General features: G+C 43.1%; 1 protein-coding gene across 4 annotated transcripts in view; it reads left to right on the top strand.

Moving 5' to 3' along the window:
- The first annotated feature begins 2954 nt into the window (after window positions 1–2954).
- The window catches only part of BEND7 (BEN domain containing 7), a 79348-nt gene continuing 61713 nt past the window's right edge, over window positions 2955–20589 (top strand). For 3 of the 4 annotated variants that reach the window (XM_081156542.1, XM_081156541.1, XM_081156543.1), the window contains exons 1-2: window positions 2955–3416; window positions 5645–5728. In XM_081156542.1, the coding sequence (XP_081012668.1) occupies window positions 3356–3416; window positions 5645–5728 (145 nt within the window). In that variant the 5' untranslated portion in view covers window positions 2955–3355. The remainder of the gene's footprint in view (window positions 3417–5644; window positions 5729–20589) is intronic. The other variant, XM_081156544.1, reaches the window with a different exon arrangement.

Raw genomic sequence — 20589 nt, 5'->3', positions numbered from 1 at the left:
CATTGAATCTTTTTTTAAAAAAATCTCTCTCTCTTGATTTCAGACAGAGGAAGGGAGAGGGAGAGAGAGAGAAACATCAAGGATGAGAGAGAGCAACTGATAGGCTGCCTCCTGCAAGCCCCCAACTGGGGCTTCAGCCCGCAACCCGGGCATGTGCCCTGACCAGGAATCGAACCGCAATCTCCGGGATCATAGGTTGATCCTCAACCACCAAGCCATGCCCAGCTGGTCCCTGCATTGAATCTTTATCTATAATCAGCTGAGTTTTAGAATGCTCATATGATACAAAGTTTGGCTTACATGAAGTCACAGAATATTTGATACATATATTGACATGAATATTTAATAACATGTAAACCAGCAGTTCTAAAACTTTTGAGGGCTTTGAACTACAGAAGCAGAGAAGTGACCTTAGTACATCTTTTACAGGACTTCCCAGGACATCCCAACACAAAAACTATATTTAATCACAAAAACAATACTGATATGGGCTGAATTCTGTTTACCCCAAATCCACTTTGAAGCCCTAATTCCCAGTGTGATGGTATTTAGAAATGGGACCACTGGGAGGGAATTAGGTTTAGATAAGGTCCTGAGGATGGGACACTGATAATGGGATTAGTGTCTTTATAAAAAGAAAGAGAGATCAGAGCTCTTTCTCTTTCTCTCTGCCATGTGAAGACACTGTGAGAAGGCGGCCATTTAAACGCCAGGGAGGGAGCCCTCCCAGAAACTGAAACTGCCAGAACATGATCTGGGACTTATAGCCTTCAGAACTATGAGAAAATAAATTTCTATTGTTTAAGTCACACAGTCTATTGTGTTTTGTTATGGCAGCTCAAGCAACTAATACAGATACCTACTACTTAAAACAATCTTTTTATTAAATACCATAATTATGCTTATGAATACACATATTTTTATTATATAAAGGTAACATGATTCAAACAATGTGGAGAATAAATAAATATCTGTTGATTCTCTCTGTATGTCTATAGGACAAATCTGACCTATGGCCCCCAGAGATCAACTGGCTCACAGACCATCTTCGGAGAACCAGGAAAAAGGTTCAAGGAAAATGATTATTCTTTAAAACATTATTAATTTGAAATATTTTCTTAACTATATCAAAAATATTTTCTTCAGTAAATGGAATTCATATTCCCATTTGAAATGAAAATCTTAAGTTGTTAGTATCTCCCCTAGGGATCTGCTTCTTGGTATGGCACCTTCAATCATTTCATCATAGTTTAAGCATAATAAAATCTCATTTATGCTCCAAGGCATGAACGATCCTAAATGTTCCTCAATCAGTATCGTCAGTCTTGTGGATTTTGGAATAACATTTTTTAAAACATTACCAAAAAAAAAACAAAGGAAAGGGTCCCAGACTGGGGAACAAAATCCTATGCTTTGTTTCTTTAGAAACATTCAAAACCTCTTTGAGTTTTTAACTGTGTGGTTTGAAAGAAAGAAAGCAAAACAAAAAAACGAAGAGAACCAAATGAGGTAATCCCTTCTGCCCCCTTTTAGAGCTCAAGGGTCTAAGATAACTCCAAGAAATCTATACAAACTTTTGTTTGTCATATACATATTTTCTGGGGAAAGGGATCTGAGCTTTGGATATAATCTCAAAGGAGACAGTGACCAAAAAGGTTATGAACTTAAGGAACTGAATGAACAGTTCTTCTGGCACCTGGCCAGGTATAACTGCCCCGGCACTTGCTGCATAGCTCCTAAGACCTCAAAATGTGTACCAGGCCCTGCTTTCACTACTTGGTTGGCTACCCTGTCCCTTGGTTTTGTTTCCCAGTGTGTGTATGTTTATGCTAGTTGCCTTCAGCTTCGCTCTTCCTCCCAGTTGTCCTACTCTGAACATCTCTGTTCACTAACAGTGGACCCTGAGTGGCTGTCTCCTCATTTCAGTGAGACTCACAGTAGAACTTACCACATTTATCAACATACCCTTTTCTCTTATCCCTCTTTACTCTTTTGGGGCCACCTGAATTTGCCACAGGGGTGGATGTGTTGTCCACCTCTTTACTCTCTATATTTGGGTCTAGAAATGACCAGTTTGGCCAGGTACTTTAAAGCTTGTCATATCCTGTACTGCCATTCCCAGGTGGTGTAAATTACTTTCCATTCCCACCTTAGAGATGTTAGCTCCCCAGAAAATAATATTATATAAAACTTATAAAAGCACTCCGTTTATGTCAATGATTGTGGCACTATTACATCAAATGGCAGAGTCCCCTGCACCTGCCTTGCCCATTTCTTCCCTAAGAGTCAGCAGAGCGATCAAGCACCCACAGACTTTCCATCCCTCATCCTTCCATCCTCTCCAAGTCCTACATTCCAAGTTCCCTCCTTAAATATAACTCTGTCTTCCTACATCCCTCTTTGTAAAGAACTGAAGCTCACTCTTTCTATACTCTCCTCACCAATAAATTCTAAAACCTCGTCGTTTCCTTGCAGAGCGCAGATGGGTAAGTTTTGGGTATTTGTTTTTCCTAAAACTTGCCTAAAACCAGTGAGTCTGGCCCTTGGACATCCTGGGTCTCAAGGCAAGAAAGGGCTGGCCAGGAGGGTCCCCGACACCCAGGACTATTTATAACAAGATTGACCCCAGGGAGCGGCGGCCCGAGGCCGGCGAGCTGCAGCGCCCCGACTCCTGGACCCCGCGGCGCCGGCCTGAGGACCCCCGGGGGTAGGCCGGCTGAGGGTGCTGCGGCCTCCGGCTCCTCCTCGGGGCGCGCGCGGCCAGGTTGGTGGGTGGCGGCGGCCGGGCCCCCGGGGATGGCCGCGGCCGCGCTCCGCCAGCAGGTGGCCCTGGGGTCCCGGCGGCACCGCCTCCTCCCGGCGCCCCTCCTCCCGCGGGGGCGGTCAGCGCCCCGACCCGGCTCGCACCCCGTCGCAGCCGCCGCCGCCGCCTTCGGCCCGCCCGCCGCGTCCCCGGGGCCGCGCTCGCCGCCGCCGCCGCCTCCGCGTCCGGAGCTGCGCCCAGGCCGGCCCGCGGCGACATCCCGGGGCGCCCGCCGCCCCGGCCCGCCCCCCCCGCCCCCATCTCGCTCCCCAACGGAAAGTTCGGCTCCGGCCGCATATTCCCAGAAGCCGGGGTCGGGGGGCGCGTGGAGGGGACCCGGGCGGCGGCCCAGAGCGGGCAACTCCCAGGAAAGCGCCTCCTGCCGAGCCCCGCGCGCCGCAGCCCCCAAGCGGCTTCGAGGTGGTTCTTCCCTTCCCGTGGCCTCCCCCCTGCGGATTCCAGGGACGGACCTTGGTCCCGGCGCTCCCGCTGCCGGGTGACAAGAGCCGCGCCGCCGCCTCGGCCCCCGGCCGCAGCCCTGCCTCGCGCACCATGGAGTTCTCCGAGAGGAAGAGGAGCAGGAAATCCCAGAGCTTCAAACTGGTGAGCGGAGGTAAGCGGCTCCCGGCCGGGCGGGCGAGGACGTGGCGCCGCGTAAACAGCTCCGCGCGCGGCCCGCGCCTCGGTCCGGGCTCCGGGACCCCCGAGTTCCCTCCGGAGGGGGCCGCGGCCGCGCGCGCCGGGAGGCGAGCAAAGTTGTACTGGAGGAGGCGGGAGGTGGTTATTCCTCGTAAACAAGTCGGAGGCCACTAAGGAAATTAGCAAACAATGACACTTGGGGAGCAGAGAGCCCTCTTTGGTATTCCACTCCAGTGGCCAGGTTGGGGGTTGGGGGAGAACCTCCTTTCCATCAGGCCGTGCGGACGCCCATCCCGACCAATGGTTGTGCGCTTGGGGGTTTTTTTCCCCAAAGAGAAAGGGAAAGGGTGGAGGTGGTTCTTTTAAGAATGAAAAGGAAGCTCATGAGCTGTACAATCCCATATAAGAATTGTCTATATCCGAAATCTTTTCTAGATATGTTGTTTGAGCTGCAAAGGTGTCTTAGATCACTTATCACTCAGATAAGTATCATTAAAAAAATAATAATCAGCCAGCCAGTTCCTGACCGTTTAACAGGTGTGCACCACAGTGTCTGGGCTTGGGCTGATTTTATCCGGAGAGGGGAAAGTTGACTAGTGTCATCACTTGAACAGTGTGTGTTCAGTTACTTGTTAGAGTCTTTATTTTCCTGATTTTTGACTTTAAAAAACAAAGGGTCAGAACTTGGGAAGAACAGGCGTAAAAATGTCTACAGAGATGCATCGTGTCACTTTAAATTAGAGGCAGGTGACTTTTTTTCATGGCAATGTCACAAGTCCTAATACTGAGTTTAGAACCACTTGGTTTAACTATCTGGATCAATTTGAGGTCAAAACCAAACCACTGAACCTGTCCATTTTTCCTTGGTTGCTCTATCTAGCTTTGGCTAGAATAGAGGGCAAGGCAGTTGTTTTAACAACCTGAGAGAGTCACATAAGCTGATGAAAATAGAGAGCAATTGCAAGTAATAGAGACTTTCAGGCTAAGCTAAGCTAACTATGATGTAGAGTCAATAAAGCCTGCTTTCGGTTGGTCTGAAAATGGTTTTCTTACAGACGTTTTGAAGATTTTCTCGTATTTGTTTCCCCAGCTTTAGTTTGACACTGTTTAATGAAAGAGGTCTGAAATAGTTATATGAATTCAAAATATTTGGCTCTGCCCTTCTATGTACATTTTTCCCCCCAGCAGTGTTGATTTCTAAGTCATTTGTACTTTAAAAATCTCTCCATGTGTGACTGGCCTATTTGTCTATCTGATTCATTCAGGAATGTAGGCTGCCTTCTTATTTATGACCTCAGGGGACTCGCTTACTTTATCTTAAAAGTGAGAGTACTTCAGTAGACCTTGTCCTGTGAGGTCCAAGGCCATAAAAGGGAAATAGCTGTTAAGAAGGAGCTTCCATTTGCTTACCTAGTCAATCCTACTTTTTATAAGTAGATTGCCAAAGCACAGTAGCCTCTATAGAGAAACTTCTAGAATATTGTATTTTAAAGTTTGACTGGCGTAGCAAGTTTTTCTTCTTCTTTTTCTTTTTCCCTCCTAAATTATGGATCTGATTCTTCTCTGCTCTGCAGGTGTTTTTTAGAAAATAAACTATTGCATATTAAAGTACAGTAGCTGAATGCAAAAGACTCACTTGTGTGAAAGATGGGAACTTTGCTTTCTCATCCAAATTATACTATATTTGAAATAACAAATCAGTATTTTTCCAGTGTGATTGCCTCTAAGCTGCTTAAAGGTGGAGATTTTTCTGGGTAAACTGAGAATGCCAGGTAACTCTAAAGCATACTATTATTCAAATATTCATGAAAATGGGTTGTGGAGATAAATTTGGAATCCTCCCCCAGCCTATGATTGGGCACAGTTTTCTTTTACTTATACAAATCCTTGTCATTTGAAAGAAAAGAAGCCTAGTAATTGGTATCTCTTGGCCAAATTTACAATGAAAACGGTGTGGTCAAGCAAAGCTGTTTTCTAAAGTCAAAGTAATATTTCAAGTGTGTGTAATTCACAGAGTAAGCAGAGTTTTAGGGATTATTAGTAGCTACAAATTCTGTGATTGACTGAGTTCTGGAAAATTATATATTTATAAATTAAAGTATAGGTCATCCATACTATATAGAATGAGATTCTAGTCTATGTTGTTTATTCATATTGTGCAAGTCATTAAAATTCTAATTTTTGGTTGTTTTCTCATCCCAGATTATCATCATGAGGTATATAAGATCTCAGAATTCAGCAACGATGTCAATGGGGAGGCCAAAGACACACAACCCATTTTTTTAGGTAGGTTCTTATGTCAGTTAATTCCTCAGTAAAACAAGGTAGCCATTTGCAATTAGGGGAGGAAAAGGGATTGTGCCAGAACGGGAAATGTCTGCGATTGCTTAATGTATGACATTCTTTTCAAGACCTTTTATTTTACAGATTGCCAATATATTCCTTATTAACATTGGTAAAAGTTGTAATTTCAGACATAAATGTTTATTAGTGTCTACACACAGTGCTAATTATCACTCACTCCCAGAGCCAGATGCTGACGGTGCAGTTTTGTCGCTCTGTGCTCACCCCATTTACATTGCATATTCGCTGGCACGCTTCACTGGCAATAGTTTGTGTAATTGGGGTATTACATCTTTGACATCTGGATAACAGAAATTCAATTTCCAGGAAGCCACTATTTGTTTGGTTTTGCTTCTGCCTTGGGTGGGATAGAGGATTAATACGCTGTCTTATTATTATGTCCCTTCACCTTTGTGGCCTGGTTGCTAATCCTGCCATGACAAAATTAAATTAAATCTACAGTCAAAAAGCGTAAGGAAAATAAAAGTGTGATTGTCTGCCTAACCTACCCTCTTGATAGTGCTAGTTATCATTGCGCAGCTCCTCATTTTCCTGGCTTTGTGTTCATTTCATGCCAACATTTGGGGTCAGGGTCTAGCCAGGCTTTGCTTTCACTGTCTTCGTTCCTAGCTCAGCTCAGAAACAGAGAGCAAAAGCAGCATCTCTGAGACCTTTTGATAAATGTAGCTGCATGATGAATGACTAGGTAGTCCAAAATGTTGCCACTCTTCCTATGCGTAGTTTTTGGTACCTTGCATGTGCAGTTCGTTATCTGCAGACCAGAAGCCCAAAATTAGGATTTTGCCTCTAGGGGTGAGAGACCCATACAGTCAGAATGGAGAGTAAATGGTGACATTTGGCTTTGACCTTGCCCATCCTGGACGCCTTTCCACTGCTGGTAGTAAGGGGAGGGCTGGATGCTGCACAACAAGGAAGCAGAGAAGGGGAGAAAGTCTGGGCAAGAGTGATTAAAAGCAAAGGTCAGAATTGGGGCGAGTTGACCGAGCTTAAGGAAACAGATTGCTGCTCAGACCCAGCGTGAGTAGTGCTACAAATTAAAACAATGTGAAAGCCAGGCAGCATAGTAGTCTGTCACCAGGATCTCTCTCTTTTGCTTTGAGGAAGAGAAAGGGTGTGGCAAAGGACTGAGAAATCAAGCAGACACTTAACAGAGGTAAAATAGGAGGGACATAACATTTTTTACACAAGCAATCATTGAATGCACATGGATCTTTCCATCAAGGAGAGAATATTACTGAGGCCAGCATTGCTCTCAGCACCTGCTTACTGTTAAGAGAACTAAAAATCAAAAGGTTAATAGTCAAGTGAAATGCTGTGACCCAGAAGGAGAATATTCTTGGATTGTACTCTTTCCATTTTTTTAAACTTAATCAGATGGAATTCTGTATTTTCAGTTCCCTCAACTTAATCGGTTGGAATTCTGTATCTAGATACCACTCGATTTATTCATTTGAAATGAAGAATTTGCCTATTAGTAGAACATTTATATTTATCGTATAAACCAATGGAACAGCATGTCCTTGGTTTAATATGTTCCAGTGAAGCAGGAGTTTCCCCTTTCTGCTGTGTACTTGGAAAATGGTAAGGATGCTTTACAGTAGGTTAATTCTGGGTATGACAGGGTGGAGGGTAAAGAACAAGAAGATCCTAGTGCTCAAAATTCAGTAAAATATACACTCTTGAAGGGGGACGTATTGCTGCTTTCATTTTTCCTAGCTCAAGTCCAGGAAGATAAGAGAACATCAGTGACAGACAAGTATTGGGATAAGCTTTCCAAATTGGGCAGGAAGGCCTTAGACACCCGGAGACAAAAGACTGAACAGCATGAGAGTGTGCCTGGGTTTCTTTTCAGTCTTTTCCTCTTTCTGGGCAAGGATTGATATGGTTCCTAAAGAACATTTATATTTGATCTCCAGGTCAATTTTTCTTTAAGTGGAAAAGCAGGTGATGACACAAACATAATTTCTAGGGCAACTGGGAATAGTTATGGAGAGCGTATAAAATTAAGGATTTTAAGGATTTTGTTGTTGACGATGTTATAAAATGGACATCTTTTAGTTTGTGATTACTCTTCTGAAAACATAGATTTAAATCATGTTTGTTTTTAAGTCACCAGGGTCTATCCATAATATTACTTATTATGGTGTAGAATTCGGTGCGAAGTTTATCCAAGGAAGTTTGTCAGCAAAACACCAGAAGAACTGTTTCATCCATAACACAGCCCTGAAACATGGCCCTCAGGTTGTTGTACGGCATTTTCTGTGTTCACACGTGTTACCTATGATGCTATCTGCACCTATAAGATTAAAGTACACATCTTGGGGAAAGAGAGTGCTCCAGAATTTGGCAGAGGTCCCCACAGGAAATCTATTTCTCTGCAATATTTTTAGGCTCTTGACTATGTAGGGCGTCCGACATGGGAGGACAGCTCAGTAGTGGGAACAGCTGGGCTGTGTGCTTTGGGAATCACACATTTTAGTGTGATAACAGGGCCAGCAGAGGTTACTTCAACCTGTGCACATTGACTTTTTCAAGCTGGCTGTGATGGACTATTGTAAAGATTTGAGCACTGTTTAGAGAAGAACTTAATTCATTTTAATCAATTCAGCAGGTGTTTGTGGGGAAAATACTATGAAGTGAGCACTTTTCTGGAATGGAAGTGGGGTTGAGGAGTAACAAAATAAATGGATGGTACAAAGTCCCTGCTCTCAAGGATCAAAATCTAGTTGGGGAGATAGGACAAATTCAGGACACAGTGACGGAACAAGATTCAGTAGTCATAACACCTACAGTTGTTTGAGTGCTTACTGTCTGCGCAGCCTTGAGTTGAGTATTTTATGGGAATGATGTCATTTCGTCTGAGAGCAGATCTGTAAGAGTCATCATCATCCCTGTTTTATAGATGGGACGTAGAGATGCTGGGTAGCCTACTAGAGGTCTCAAATAGCAGGTGCCACAGCTGGAATCCCCTGCAGGTCTGCCTGAGCTGTGCTGCCACCACACTGCCTCTCTGTGTGACTGATAATTAAATGACAGTGGTGAACCATTGGGGCAACAGGCAAAAGCAGAGTTGGGAGGAAAGGAGGCAGTTCAGGGTCTGGTGGAGAGTTCCTGAGAGGCTAGACCTTGAACTTAGGGAAAGATTTGGATAGACAGGGGATTTGGTGAAGATTGCAGGTGGGAGGGGTGATGTGAGCCACAGCAGAGGATAAGGGTCACTATAATCAGACTTTAAGTGAGGGCTGCACTTCGCAGTTCAGAACATGCTTTCACCTCTTTCATCTCATGATTTTTACAGTACTCCAGCGAGGTAGTTAGGGTGCGTGCTATCACTCCCACTGCCCAGAGGAGGAAACAAGCACAGTTAAGTGACTTGCTCATAAACAGCAGAACCTGGAGAAAACCCAAATCTCCTGTCCAAAGATCTGCTCCCTCAAGCAGGTGGAGCCAGGCAAGTTCAAGGATCATCAAAGAAACCTTAGCTGGTAGCAAGACACTTTTAGAAAGTATTTTAATGAGGTAGTTAATTAATTTATTATTCAGAACAACACCACAAACACAATAAAATATCTTTGTATACGTTGGGTGTTGGTTTAGATTTACTATTATAGGATGTAAATTTGAAACATGTCTATTTTTTAGGTGTTCAATGTCAGTCATTTATTCATATAAAGATATTTATTGAGCTCCAGTTATGTGTCGGACCCTGTTCTTTTTAATATTTGGTTCAGCTATACAACTTTCGGAAGCTGAAGCACGGGTATAGTAGCCATGCCAAGTGAGCAGGGTTGAGATCTCTGAACTTTTGCATCTGTTTTCAGTGGCTTTCCTGATGACAGCTGCCCCCACCAGGGTCCTTAGAGTCTCCTCAAAAATGATACACTCAAAAAATTGCTTCCCACTGTTCCAAGTGAGGGTGTTAGGACCTGGCCACAGTGTAATTTTCCTTCCTGAGAATGGACAGGTCCACCTTTGAGATGAGGGGGCTCTTCCCCTAGAGTCCATTTGCCTGGGTTCCTTCCTGTTCTTGTTTGGCCTCAAAGGGCTCGGGAGCTGAGCCTCCTTCCAAGCTCTGATGGTTCAGTGTCTCTGTGGCTGGAGTTCTCAGAGAGAGAAGAATCCTCAAATAAAATGAAGGTCCAAGCCCTGCCCAGGTGGCTCAGTTGGTTGGAGCATCATCCTGTATACCAGAAGTTTTCAGGTTCGATCCCTGTTCGGGGTGTGTACGGAAGGCCGATGTTTCTCTCTCACATTGATGTTTCTCTCTCTCTCCTCCTTCCTCTCTCTCTAAAATTAATAAAAGCCATATCTTTGGGTGAGAATTTAAAAAAAAATGGTCCAAGAGAGAGGAAAAGAAAGACCTCTCCCCCAAAAGGCACATCATTTGGAAACAAGAGTATTTCTCCTCTGCTTCTCTCTAAAGCTCCACGCTCAGCACCATGGCCAACTGTGTCCCCATGTCCCTGGCCTTTTTCATGTCAGCCCTCCCCTTTTTTGGTGGAGTGAAGGGACAGAACAGTAAGAGTGGCTCTTGGGGTTAGAAGTGTGGCCAATAATAGTAAGTGTCATTTATGGAGAGCTGGCTGTGTGTCAAGCACTATGCTACTGACTGTGTATGTTGTCCCATTAATTGTCCCAAGAAAAGTATTACCATTTCTGATTTATGGGTGAGGAATTTGAGGAGTTTGGAAAATTACTAAGTGACAGAAACAGGATAAAAGCAGGGTCTGTCTCCAGAATCATGCCCTTAACCCCATGAAATGCTTTGTTTAATGCACTCCCTGTGGAACCCTCAATATGTCTAACAGGTGAAAGGGGATGGAGCTTCTTGGAGGAGGTCGAGGAGACCCAAAGCACCTTGCACCATGCCCCACATTCCTCTTCACCCCTGCGGACCTCTGCAGAACTTTTAGGTTACCCTCATCACAATTTAAAAACCTCCATATAGCCCGGCCGGGCATGGCTCAGCGGTTGAGCGTCAGCCTAGGATCCAGGAGATCGGGGTTCGATTCTCGGTCAAGGCACATGCCCAGGTTGTGGGCTCGATCCCCATTCGGGGGGTGCAGGAGGCAGCCGATCAATGACTCATCATTGATGTTTCTATCTCTCTCTCTCCCTCTCCCTTTCCTCTCTCTGAAATAAAGATATATTTTAAAAAATAAAATAAAATAACCCCCACATAGATTGTTTCCAAGGTTTCCTGCAGCACTAAAAGTATATCTGGTTATACTATGGGTCCAAAACATGGCTTCAAAACAATTGCAGGAATAGAGGTATAAGCAGTCATTTTATTGTAAAATACATTGAATTTTCTGTATTTCCTGGTTATCAGACATTTTCTCCTTTAAAAAATGATGTGCCCGGCCCGGTGTGGCTCAGCGGTTGCGTGTCTACCTAGGATCCAGGAGATCATGGTTCGATTCCCGGTCAGGGCAAATGCCCAGGTTGCGAGCTCGATCCCTAGTCGGGGGGCGTGCAAGAGGCAGCCGATCAATGACAACTCTTTCATCGTTGATGTTTCTGTCTCTCTCTCTCTCCCTCCCTCTCTCTGAAATCAATAAAGATATGTAAAAAAAAAAAAAAAATTACGTAAGTCTTAATTTGTATGTCATCTGTTAATTTACCAACTAGTTACCTTGTAAATGAGAAGTCATGATAGCCCTCAATTTTAACTAGCTGTAATTTATAAGTTTGGTACTGTGAGGCAAATTTTATTTTAGTTGTTTTATTTTAGTTCTTGAAGCATTTAGAGCTTCAAGAATGATTTTTTGTGTGCAGTGTTGTTTTAAATTTTGACTAATCTCACAAAATTGCAGCACTCTTCATCATAAGACAACCTGAAAGTCCATTGGATATCCTTCAACACCACAGACAGGCTGGCTTTGGTCCCTTTTCACTTTGGCTATTTTAAGAATAGGACCTATTGTTTTGGATTACTATCTGAGAATGTAAAGAGTTCACTCCTGGATGCAGGAGATAAAAAAAACATTTAATTCATAACTTTTCTGTTAACCAATGTAGCGGGGGGAAAAAGCTCTCTCCCCCCCTCTCTCTCTCCCCCCACATACACACTACAGTTGTAAGCAAAGTGAAAGATGAGAGATCCTCTTGAGGAAATATCTTTGAACATAAGTGCACAGATTAATGTGTTTCTGTAGTTACAGATGTAGACTTAGTTGTTCTTAGATACTACTTACTGCCCAAAGTTTGGGAGGCATTTGCAGTTAGGCCTGTCTTATTAATCACTTAGTTAATAGCACAATTACATCATAAGGTTTGTGTTTTATCTGTTACACAAACTGGAAGCTGAGCTCAGAGATGGGAGTGATTTGTCCAAGGTCACACAGTAATTAGTTACATCCAGTTTTGCACTCTTCACTCCTCAGTATGTCAGAACTGCCTGCAGTCCTCACCCCTTCCCTTCTATCCACATGGACTGATCTTAGTCATAACCCCTCATCCTCTCCTCTGTAGAGTGGGACTTCTAGATGTGAAGGGGAACCATAGATAGAAGGAGAAGGGTGGGCATGGGACAATCCCAGGACCCATTTGGGAAGAGAAGAACTGAGGTATGTTTAACCTCAGTTCTCCTGTATGCTGGGCACTTCCCCTACTGTATCTTATTTATGCCTCGCACCAATTCTGAGTCAGTATTGTTATGTCCATTTTTAGATGAAAAAATGGGCCATTGGAAATGTCAGTTTGCCTAAGGTCATATAGCTCATAGATAAGAGCCTGGATTTCGACTTGGCTTGCCACATTCTTTGCACTTGGCCTTGGCGGTGCAGCCTTTGAGGAAATGAAGCCCCACTCTCCTCCCTCCTTTGCTGTTGGCTGACTGTATCTAGCTTTCCAGTCTTATCTCCCTCCTCCCCCTTAGTAAGAACATTTGCTTGTGTCCAACTGGTCTCTCATCATTCTTTCCTGAAACACCTTTCCTGTTCCCACCATGGTTCCTTTCACCATTCATGTTTCTCCATAGCAGTCTCCAGTCTCCTCCCATCTCTTACCCCAGTCCACACTTCATCTGTTACAGCCCTGTCTCTCCTATCAGTCTTTAAAGCCCAGTTCAAACATTACCCAGGAGCCTTTTCAGTTTATAAAGCATAGTAGAGAGAAGTCAGGTTTAAAGTTAGAAAACCTTGGTTTGGATCTCAAGTGAACATGTAATTACAGCATGGACAAAACTCTTGAGGGTTTTATCTTTTATGATAGTAACGTTGGCCCTACCCTCTCATCAGGTTTCCCTACAGCATATAGGAAATCCTGTATGGTAAAACACTTTTTCAAAGTAGAAAATGCTGTATTCTTCTGCTTATCTCCTTCTCCCTCTTCTTCTGAATTGGAGGGTATCTCAAGAAAAAGTTCAAATCTTTGTTATCTAAATGCATGAATATATTGGACATTTGTAGGATTCTGAAGATTTGTTTTAAAATATACTGCTATATTGAGACTTCAGTGACATTTAGTGAGCCAAACTAAAATATACTGTATTTAACTGGAAGAGACTCTTTAAATATACTAAACTAGCATAGAAATTTGGGGTTTCTGATGTTGATTTGTGAGATTCAACTTGAAATCTTTTTGAAAGCCAGCTACATGTTGAAAAGCAAAATTGAAAAATAGCATATGCTCTGTCGGTTCTGAATTCTGCTGTAACGTTGAGGTGCTTAAGATAATATTGACCTGTTTATAAATTGATTTTGGCATTGTCTAGTTCTCAGGTCCACAGGAGGCAAGTTTTCCCACCTCAATTTAAGAAAACAAAGCCATGCATTGAGCAACAGCAGACCTTGGCAAAAGTCACATTTGTGTGGGAACAGCCCCTGCATACAGCTGCAAGAGTGGGGCTTGCTCCCCAAGGCAGTGTCTTGAGGGAAAGCTGCCTCCTTCTGTCTCATAAAGGTTGGTGTGGTTCAGCCCCCACCCTGTGATTGACACATGTGATGTGTTGTGAGAGTTTGCTTTTCCTCCACCAGTATTGACCAAAGCATTAAAAAAATCCCCATGAAGGACAGACTCTAAGGAGATGTATTAACAATTTAGCCTCTCTGGTTCCCATGGGAATATGGATTTTTACTTTTGGAAGAGAATAACATGGCCATCTATAAGATAAAATAAAGATTTGGGAACAGTATGTTTTGCATCTCAAGGTTAAAAATAGATCTAGGAGTTTACTCGGCAAGTCTGTTCTCATAAGTCAACAGATGATTGGAGAGAACATTACCTGGAAAGGCGTGTAACAGCAGTGGCAGGGGTGGGCCGTGGGTGGGGAGAGGAGCACACAGGAACCTGCAGTGCTTTTCGCCAGCTGCCTTTAGCTCCTGGAGCATGTGCACAACTCTTAAGGGTTGCTCCTTTGCCTGAGCTCTATTGTCGTCTGTGGCTTTCAGGTTAGGACTCCAACTCGTAAGCATAACCAGTAAGACCCTGCATGCACTGCCACCTGTCTACTTCGAGCTTTCTCCTGACGCTTCCCTTCTACGCCCCGGTCTTCAGCCACACCTAACCTCTTTTCTTTCCTGCAATGGGTCCTACTTCCTCTCTTTTTAGGCCGGTCACTTTCTTACCTCAGCAGCTACACGTGCTACCTTCTCTGCTTGGATATCACACTTGCACCTCCCTCCCCTTCCTTTGCTTGGTTCTTTGTCATCCATAAAGTCTCCAAGTTGATATAATCTCTCTGGGTAGTCTTCTCTGATTCCCCTCTCACCTGCCCTTCCACAGCATCCTGAGCATGTCTCTATCGAAGTTTATTACATACCTCTGCCCCAGGGTTGGAAACTCCCCAAAGATCATCTCTTGCCCGCACTGCCCAGCTCCCTGCTGGTCACATAACAAATATCAGTAGATGCTCAGTGAATGAGTGAGGAGTCCAGTTTTAAATTCAAAATAAAATGGCGAGGTCAGCCATTTTCAAACTTTATTATCCAACTCTTTGACCCCTACGCTCCTGCCCTGGCTTTCGAGGTGAAAAGTTATACATCCTCTTAGTAGCTAACTGGACCTCACAAATCAGGAGTAAAATGTCAACGCTGACGAGGGAATGTTTATTTTTCATCAAGTATTTTTTCTTTTTCATTAGGTTAATGGCAAGCCCCTTCTAAGCTTGAACTCTTAAGTAGGATGCACCACTGTGCCCTTGTGTGGACACCAGCCCCTCTGGGGCCTTGCAGACTCGCCACACAATGCGAAGGTGGCTCTGGACTATTGCAGTGCTGTGGCCCTGGCATCTGCTCTGCCGGTCTCTGCCTAGAATGGCCTCTACCACCTGTTCTATATGATCCTTTATATCCCTCAGGTCTCAGCTTGAATTCCTACAGGACAAGACCTTGAGTTTACTGTGTTCTTAGTGCACAATATTTGGCACAGCGTAATCCTTCAATAAGTAATTTTGAATAAATGAATGAGTACCCCTTAAAACATGTTCAAATTGCCCTGGACAGTGTGGCTCGATTGGGTATTGTCTCGGTGCACCAAAAGGCTGCCGATTCGATTCTCCATCAGAGCACATGCCCAGGTTGCGGGCTCAATCCCTAGTAGGGGGTGTGCAGGAGGCAGTCAGTCAATGTTCAGCTCTCACATCGATGTTTCTTTCTCCCTGTCCCTTCCTCTCTCTAAAAAATCAGAAAAAAAATCTTTTTAAAAAACATATTAAAATGTAATTACCATCAGTTAGCTAATCTGAGTGGGACGGTCTGTTGACTCAGGACAGTCTTGTGCAGACTGTCTGCACATTGCAGGAGGTCTTGATTCCAGCCTCTGAACGCTGGCAGCATAAATATACCCAGATGTTGGGAGCACCCATCTAGTCACTGTGATAATGAAAAACACCCCGACATAAGTAAGCTAGAGCGTGGTCCTTAGCAAGGTTGTGAGTCATTTAGCTTTGAATACAAAAAAACTATTGCATTGCCATAGACCTGAGACCCTTACCTAATGGTTGTCTCTCAGATGCCGGTATGGGAAACAAAGGAGAGGCTGTGGTAGATCAGTTGAGCCCATCACCATACCCAAAAGAGAGAGATCAGAGGGCACATTCCATTCATGGTCGGGTTATTGTGCCTCCTTTCTATACAAAGGACAGCTTATTACATGCACATTTGATCATATATTATAAAATCATTAAGAACTTTAAACAGATTTTATTCCAGTATTCCAGACAATCAGTATCCTTATATATAATAATCCATAAAATTGTTTTCTTAGTGCTGCCTATTTTTTTCAAACATGTACAAATATACTGTGCTATTTGAATTCTAAGGGCTTTACAATGTTTTTTTACTTGGAAATCAAATTTTATATCTGAAAGGTTAATGGAGAAAACTAATTATGCTATCTGGTAACCAAATGTGTGATGAGACATTTGTCTCTGTAATTAACAGCAAGGAACTTTTATAGTTTCATAAAATGGAATGCTACATAGGGTATTCTGTGAGCATTTGTTTGGACGAGGTGTCCAAAACAGAGATGTTTATGGATGATATAAAGTTGAACCGAAATGTAATGCAGGTGCCTGTGCATCTCCCAGCATTTCTCATTGTTGAAATGGAAGCCAGAAGATTAATAACTTTAGTTTGTCATGATAAAATAAGTAATGTGTTCTTGGAACAGTGGTACGGCACATAAGTTACTCAGTAATTCCAAGAATTTATTCTGTTCCAGGAATAATATCTTTAACAATTTATTTCTACAGAAAAAGTTGATGCAACATTATAGCCTATGAAGTTGCTTGTATGGCTAATGGAATTATATCTCAAATATGACTTTATACCTACATATAAAATGTAAAGAACTCCACAGAAAATGCAAGGTCAAGGTACAACATAAAAGTAAAAAGTCAGGCGATGCAAAAGTTAAAGTTCTTCTGTTAATATTAACTCATTCTCATTGCACATATATAATTTTTTCAATTACTAGAAAGACTTTAATGGGCACCTTAATAAGTACTGCATGAAATACAGTTCAGAAGAAGTTGCTATAGGAATGTTAGCTTCAGCATCTCGATAAGTCCGCTGTTCCACTGTTTACTCTGGAAGAGAGAAGCTGGTGCCTGGAGCAACAGCAGATGTGTGGCTCAGATCTGATATCTTCCTCTGGTTTACTTTGGTCACTTGGACAAGCAACTTAGTCTTCTCATTTGCCAAATAGGAGAAACAACTTCCTGTCTGTCATCTTTGATGAACTAGGAAGACAGGGACGATGAAATGTGTTCCTTTGGGAAAGTTTTCCTAAGAAGACACGATTGAATATAGGCACCACGTGGCCTTTGCTTGCTGCTGCTGTACAATTCCATAGAAGTGAGGAGAAATTCTTTCAGAGATGTCACAGATGTTGGTTTGTGTCTTGCACATCTGTTTTTGTTTCCCCGTCACATCTTATACTAGAATTTACTTATTCTTGTACTCATTTCGTAGGTGTTTATCGAGTAGCCATTCATGGCAGGCTAGGACAATTTAAAGCCTACTAGGTTGTGATAAAGGAAATTAAGGATTCTACGGGAACATGGAATGAGGGGCCCCCCTAGGCCTGGGGGATTAATGGATATACCCTTGAGGAGATGACATTTAAGCTGAGTCTTGAAGGGTAAGTGTGGGGTTGAGGCTGAGGATGTGTGAATCCAGGAAGTGAGAGCACTTCCAAGACCTTCACTGTGTAAAGCTGAGGGCACTCTGGCTGTCCATTATGGTCCCTAATTAGATTCGGGTTTAATTGTCCTGAAGTGAGGCCTGGGCACTGGTATTTTTAAAGTTGTCCCCATGATCCAAATGTGCAGCGAGACCTGAGCGCCACTACTTCAGATAAGGCGAGATGGGTGGCCAGAGCCAAAGCTGGAGGAAGAGGCGAGGAAGGCCAGACACGGAGGGCCTCCGGGTAAGCCCGGTGGGGAGCCAGGCACCCTGAGTTGCCGGCATTCTGCTGAGGTAAGTCATGTACTGAGATTTGCATGTTTGAAAGATCACTCCGGCTTCAGATCCAAGGGAAGCAACACTGAAGACCTTTGGCAGTAGCCCCATCAAGTGATAATGGAAATGAGGGTGGAGAGAAATAGGATTCAAAGTAATTGAGAAGCTATAATAAGCAGGACTCAGTGATTAATAGCCTGTGAGAGGGAGAGGTGGAGAGAGAAGTCCAGTGATTCTGGCTTGGACAGTAGAGTAGGTGCCGTTTATTAAGGCTTGTGAATGATGATCATAAAATACATTTTTGAGCCCTGGCTGGGTGGCTCAGTTGGTTGGGGCATCATCCCATCCACCAAAAGGTTACAGGTTCGATTCCCGGTCGCGGTACATCCTAGGTTGCAGATTTGATCCCCGGTCAGGGCGTGTATGGGAGGCAACCCGAATGATGTCTCTCTCTCACATCGATGTTTCTCTCTCTCTAAAATCAATAAACATATCCTCAGGTGAAGATTTTAACAAATACATTTTTGAACATAATTTTAAGGTTGATTTTGAAATGTCCAAGTGGGCTGTTCAGTAGGCAATTGGGTATGTGGGTTTGGAACCCGAAGTGTGGTCAGGACTGGAGTCCTCACATGGAGAGAGAGTTACTGGAACCAGGGGAGAGATCAGTAGATCCAGAAGCTGTGGAGCGCAGAGTCCTGAAAACTTTGACATTTAAGGCAGTACTTTTCACACCAGTCATTAAATAATGTTTGGATTAATCCCAATGTTTCCCTAGTAAAATGATGCTGCAGTGAATATCCTTGTAAGTATGTCATGGGTACTTGTTTGGCTATTTCTTTAGGATAAATTTCTGTAAGTGGAATTGCTGAATTTTTGTCCAAAAAGGTTCCCCACCAACAATATATGAAAATAACTATAACACTACGCTTTCACCAGAAATGGGCTTTATGAATCTATGGACTTTGCCAAATTAGTAGTCAAAGAATTTCACATTATTTAATTTTCATTACATTAATAATTAGGAAGGTTAAGAGATTTAAACTGCTTATTTCTCTTGTAAATTACATGTCCATGTCCTTCGCCCATTTTCCCATTGTTAGTATCTGTCTTCTTCATTGATTTATAACGCTTCTCCCCTGTATTGGGGATTTTTAACTCTTTGGCTCTGTTGCTCCTGAACATTGTTTGAAGTGGTGGCTTTTAACCTAGTCACTTGATGACTGGAGTTATACAAAAGGAACATTTGGTAGGGCAACCATGTTATAGTTGTTATAAAATAAAAATTAGTTGTCCATGATATAACAACATTTGGAGGAGGCGGAAGTAGATAAACTGAATTGGCTGGGTAGTTCTAGCTGTGTCATACCATTCTCTTATGAAAAACCTTCATTGGTTTCATGTTATTTTCAAGATAAAATAAAATCATCAAGGTCGCTCTGTCTTTGACTTTGCCCATTCAGTGCTTTACCTCCAGCTAAGCTTATTCACCATCATCCTCTTTGTTTTCCTCCGCCCTCAAGCTTTGTTCAGCGTTATTCCCTTTTTTTCCAAAAGCGCCCATGGGAATGCTGACCATCTTTTATTGACCAACTCAAATCTTACCATCTTCCTGAAGCCGACCACCATCCTCCCATTTTAAATGCTCTCTTCCGCTCTTTAATTTCTGGATCACTTGTTATTTATGCAGTGTCCAAGGCATTTATCATATATCCTCTTGGCTTTGCCTGTTGCATCCTGGGCGCTACAAATGTATTCCTAGAAAGTGTAGCTGGGGACGTTTAAAAGCCTGACTTAAAAGCAGCAGCCCTTTGCTTTCTGTGATGGTCCAACCCACTCTTCCACTGGACAGTGCATCTTAAACTGCCAGGTGTGTACTGTGGGTGCCCTGTGTTGTTCCATGGGCTGCAGGAATCTTCACATCTTGGTGGGTGCCTAGCATAGTATAATATTTGCATTTATTTTTTAAGATAAAGCAAACACATTAAAGAATATTGTTCCTTATCCCCCTCTTAGGACGTTGCCCCCAAACTTTTCGTGGATGTTTCTTTTCCTTTGTAACTGTTCTTTGAAGAGCACATTTGAGAAGCAGCTTGACAGTCCATTTTAACTGCTGGTCCTTAATTCATTTCCTGGTATTTCTCTGCTCCTTTGGCCCTTAATACCAGGTCTCAAGCTTTTTTAGACCTTTTTGCTCTGAAAACCTATTTTCCAGCTCGGATCCACAGCATTCCTTCTTAGTACCTGTCCTGGTCTGGCTTCACTTTCTCAGCCTGCTTGAAGAGCTCCAGCCTCCCGCACTGGCAGCAGGCGGCCCATACTGGGTAAGCCTGCCCATGCGTTAGAAGAGAGGCATTGTATTCTTAGAATTACTTGGGCATTCATTTGTCTCCCATGTTAGACTGCAAACCCCTGAAGGGGAGAGACTGTTTATTTTTCTTTTTTTTTTTTTGTCATAGTATCTCATATTTAGTAGTAGCACAATAAATATTTATTGAATGGATGAATGAGCTGAATTAAATTATCTAAAAAGATTTGAAAGAAATTTGCTTGTCCTTTAAATGAAAATGCCATGTATACATTGGGCTACTTAATTATTCTCTAGCTATGATTTTCAGTTTAACAGTGTCCTCAAAGACATGGCAGTGAATTTGCAGTCTATATGTGCCCTATCATAGTATTCAACCCAACCAACTAAATGATTCCATAGCCGCTTCCTCGCTTCTTTCCTTCTCAGTGACATTTAGATTATGTTGTGCAGCGCACTTGGAATTCTTGAATGTATTGCAGGCACTGATTCAGGAATGTGTGTTCTAGCACATTCTCTTCAACAGAACTATGCTCCTCTTCATTTATTGGAGTTTCGCTTAAGATTGC

Source organism: Miniopterus schreibersii, assembly GCF_964146895.1.
Source record: "Miniopterus schreibersii genome assembly, chromosome: 1".
In the NCBI taxonomy this organism is placed as follows: Eukaryota; Metazoa; Chordata; class Mammalia; order Chiroptera; family Miniopteridae; genus Miniopterus; species Miniopterus schreibersii.
This window is presented reverse-complemented; position numbering and strand designations above follow the sequence as displayed.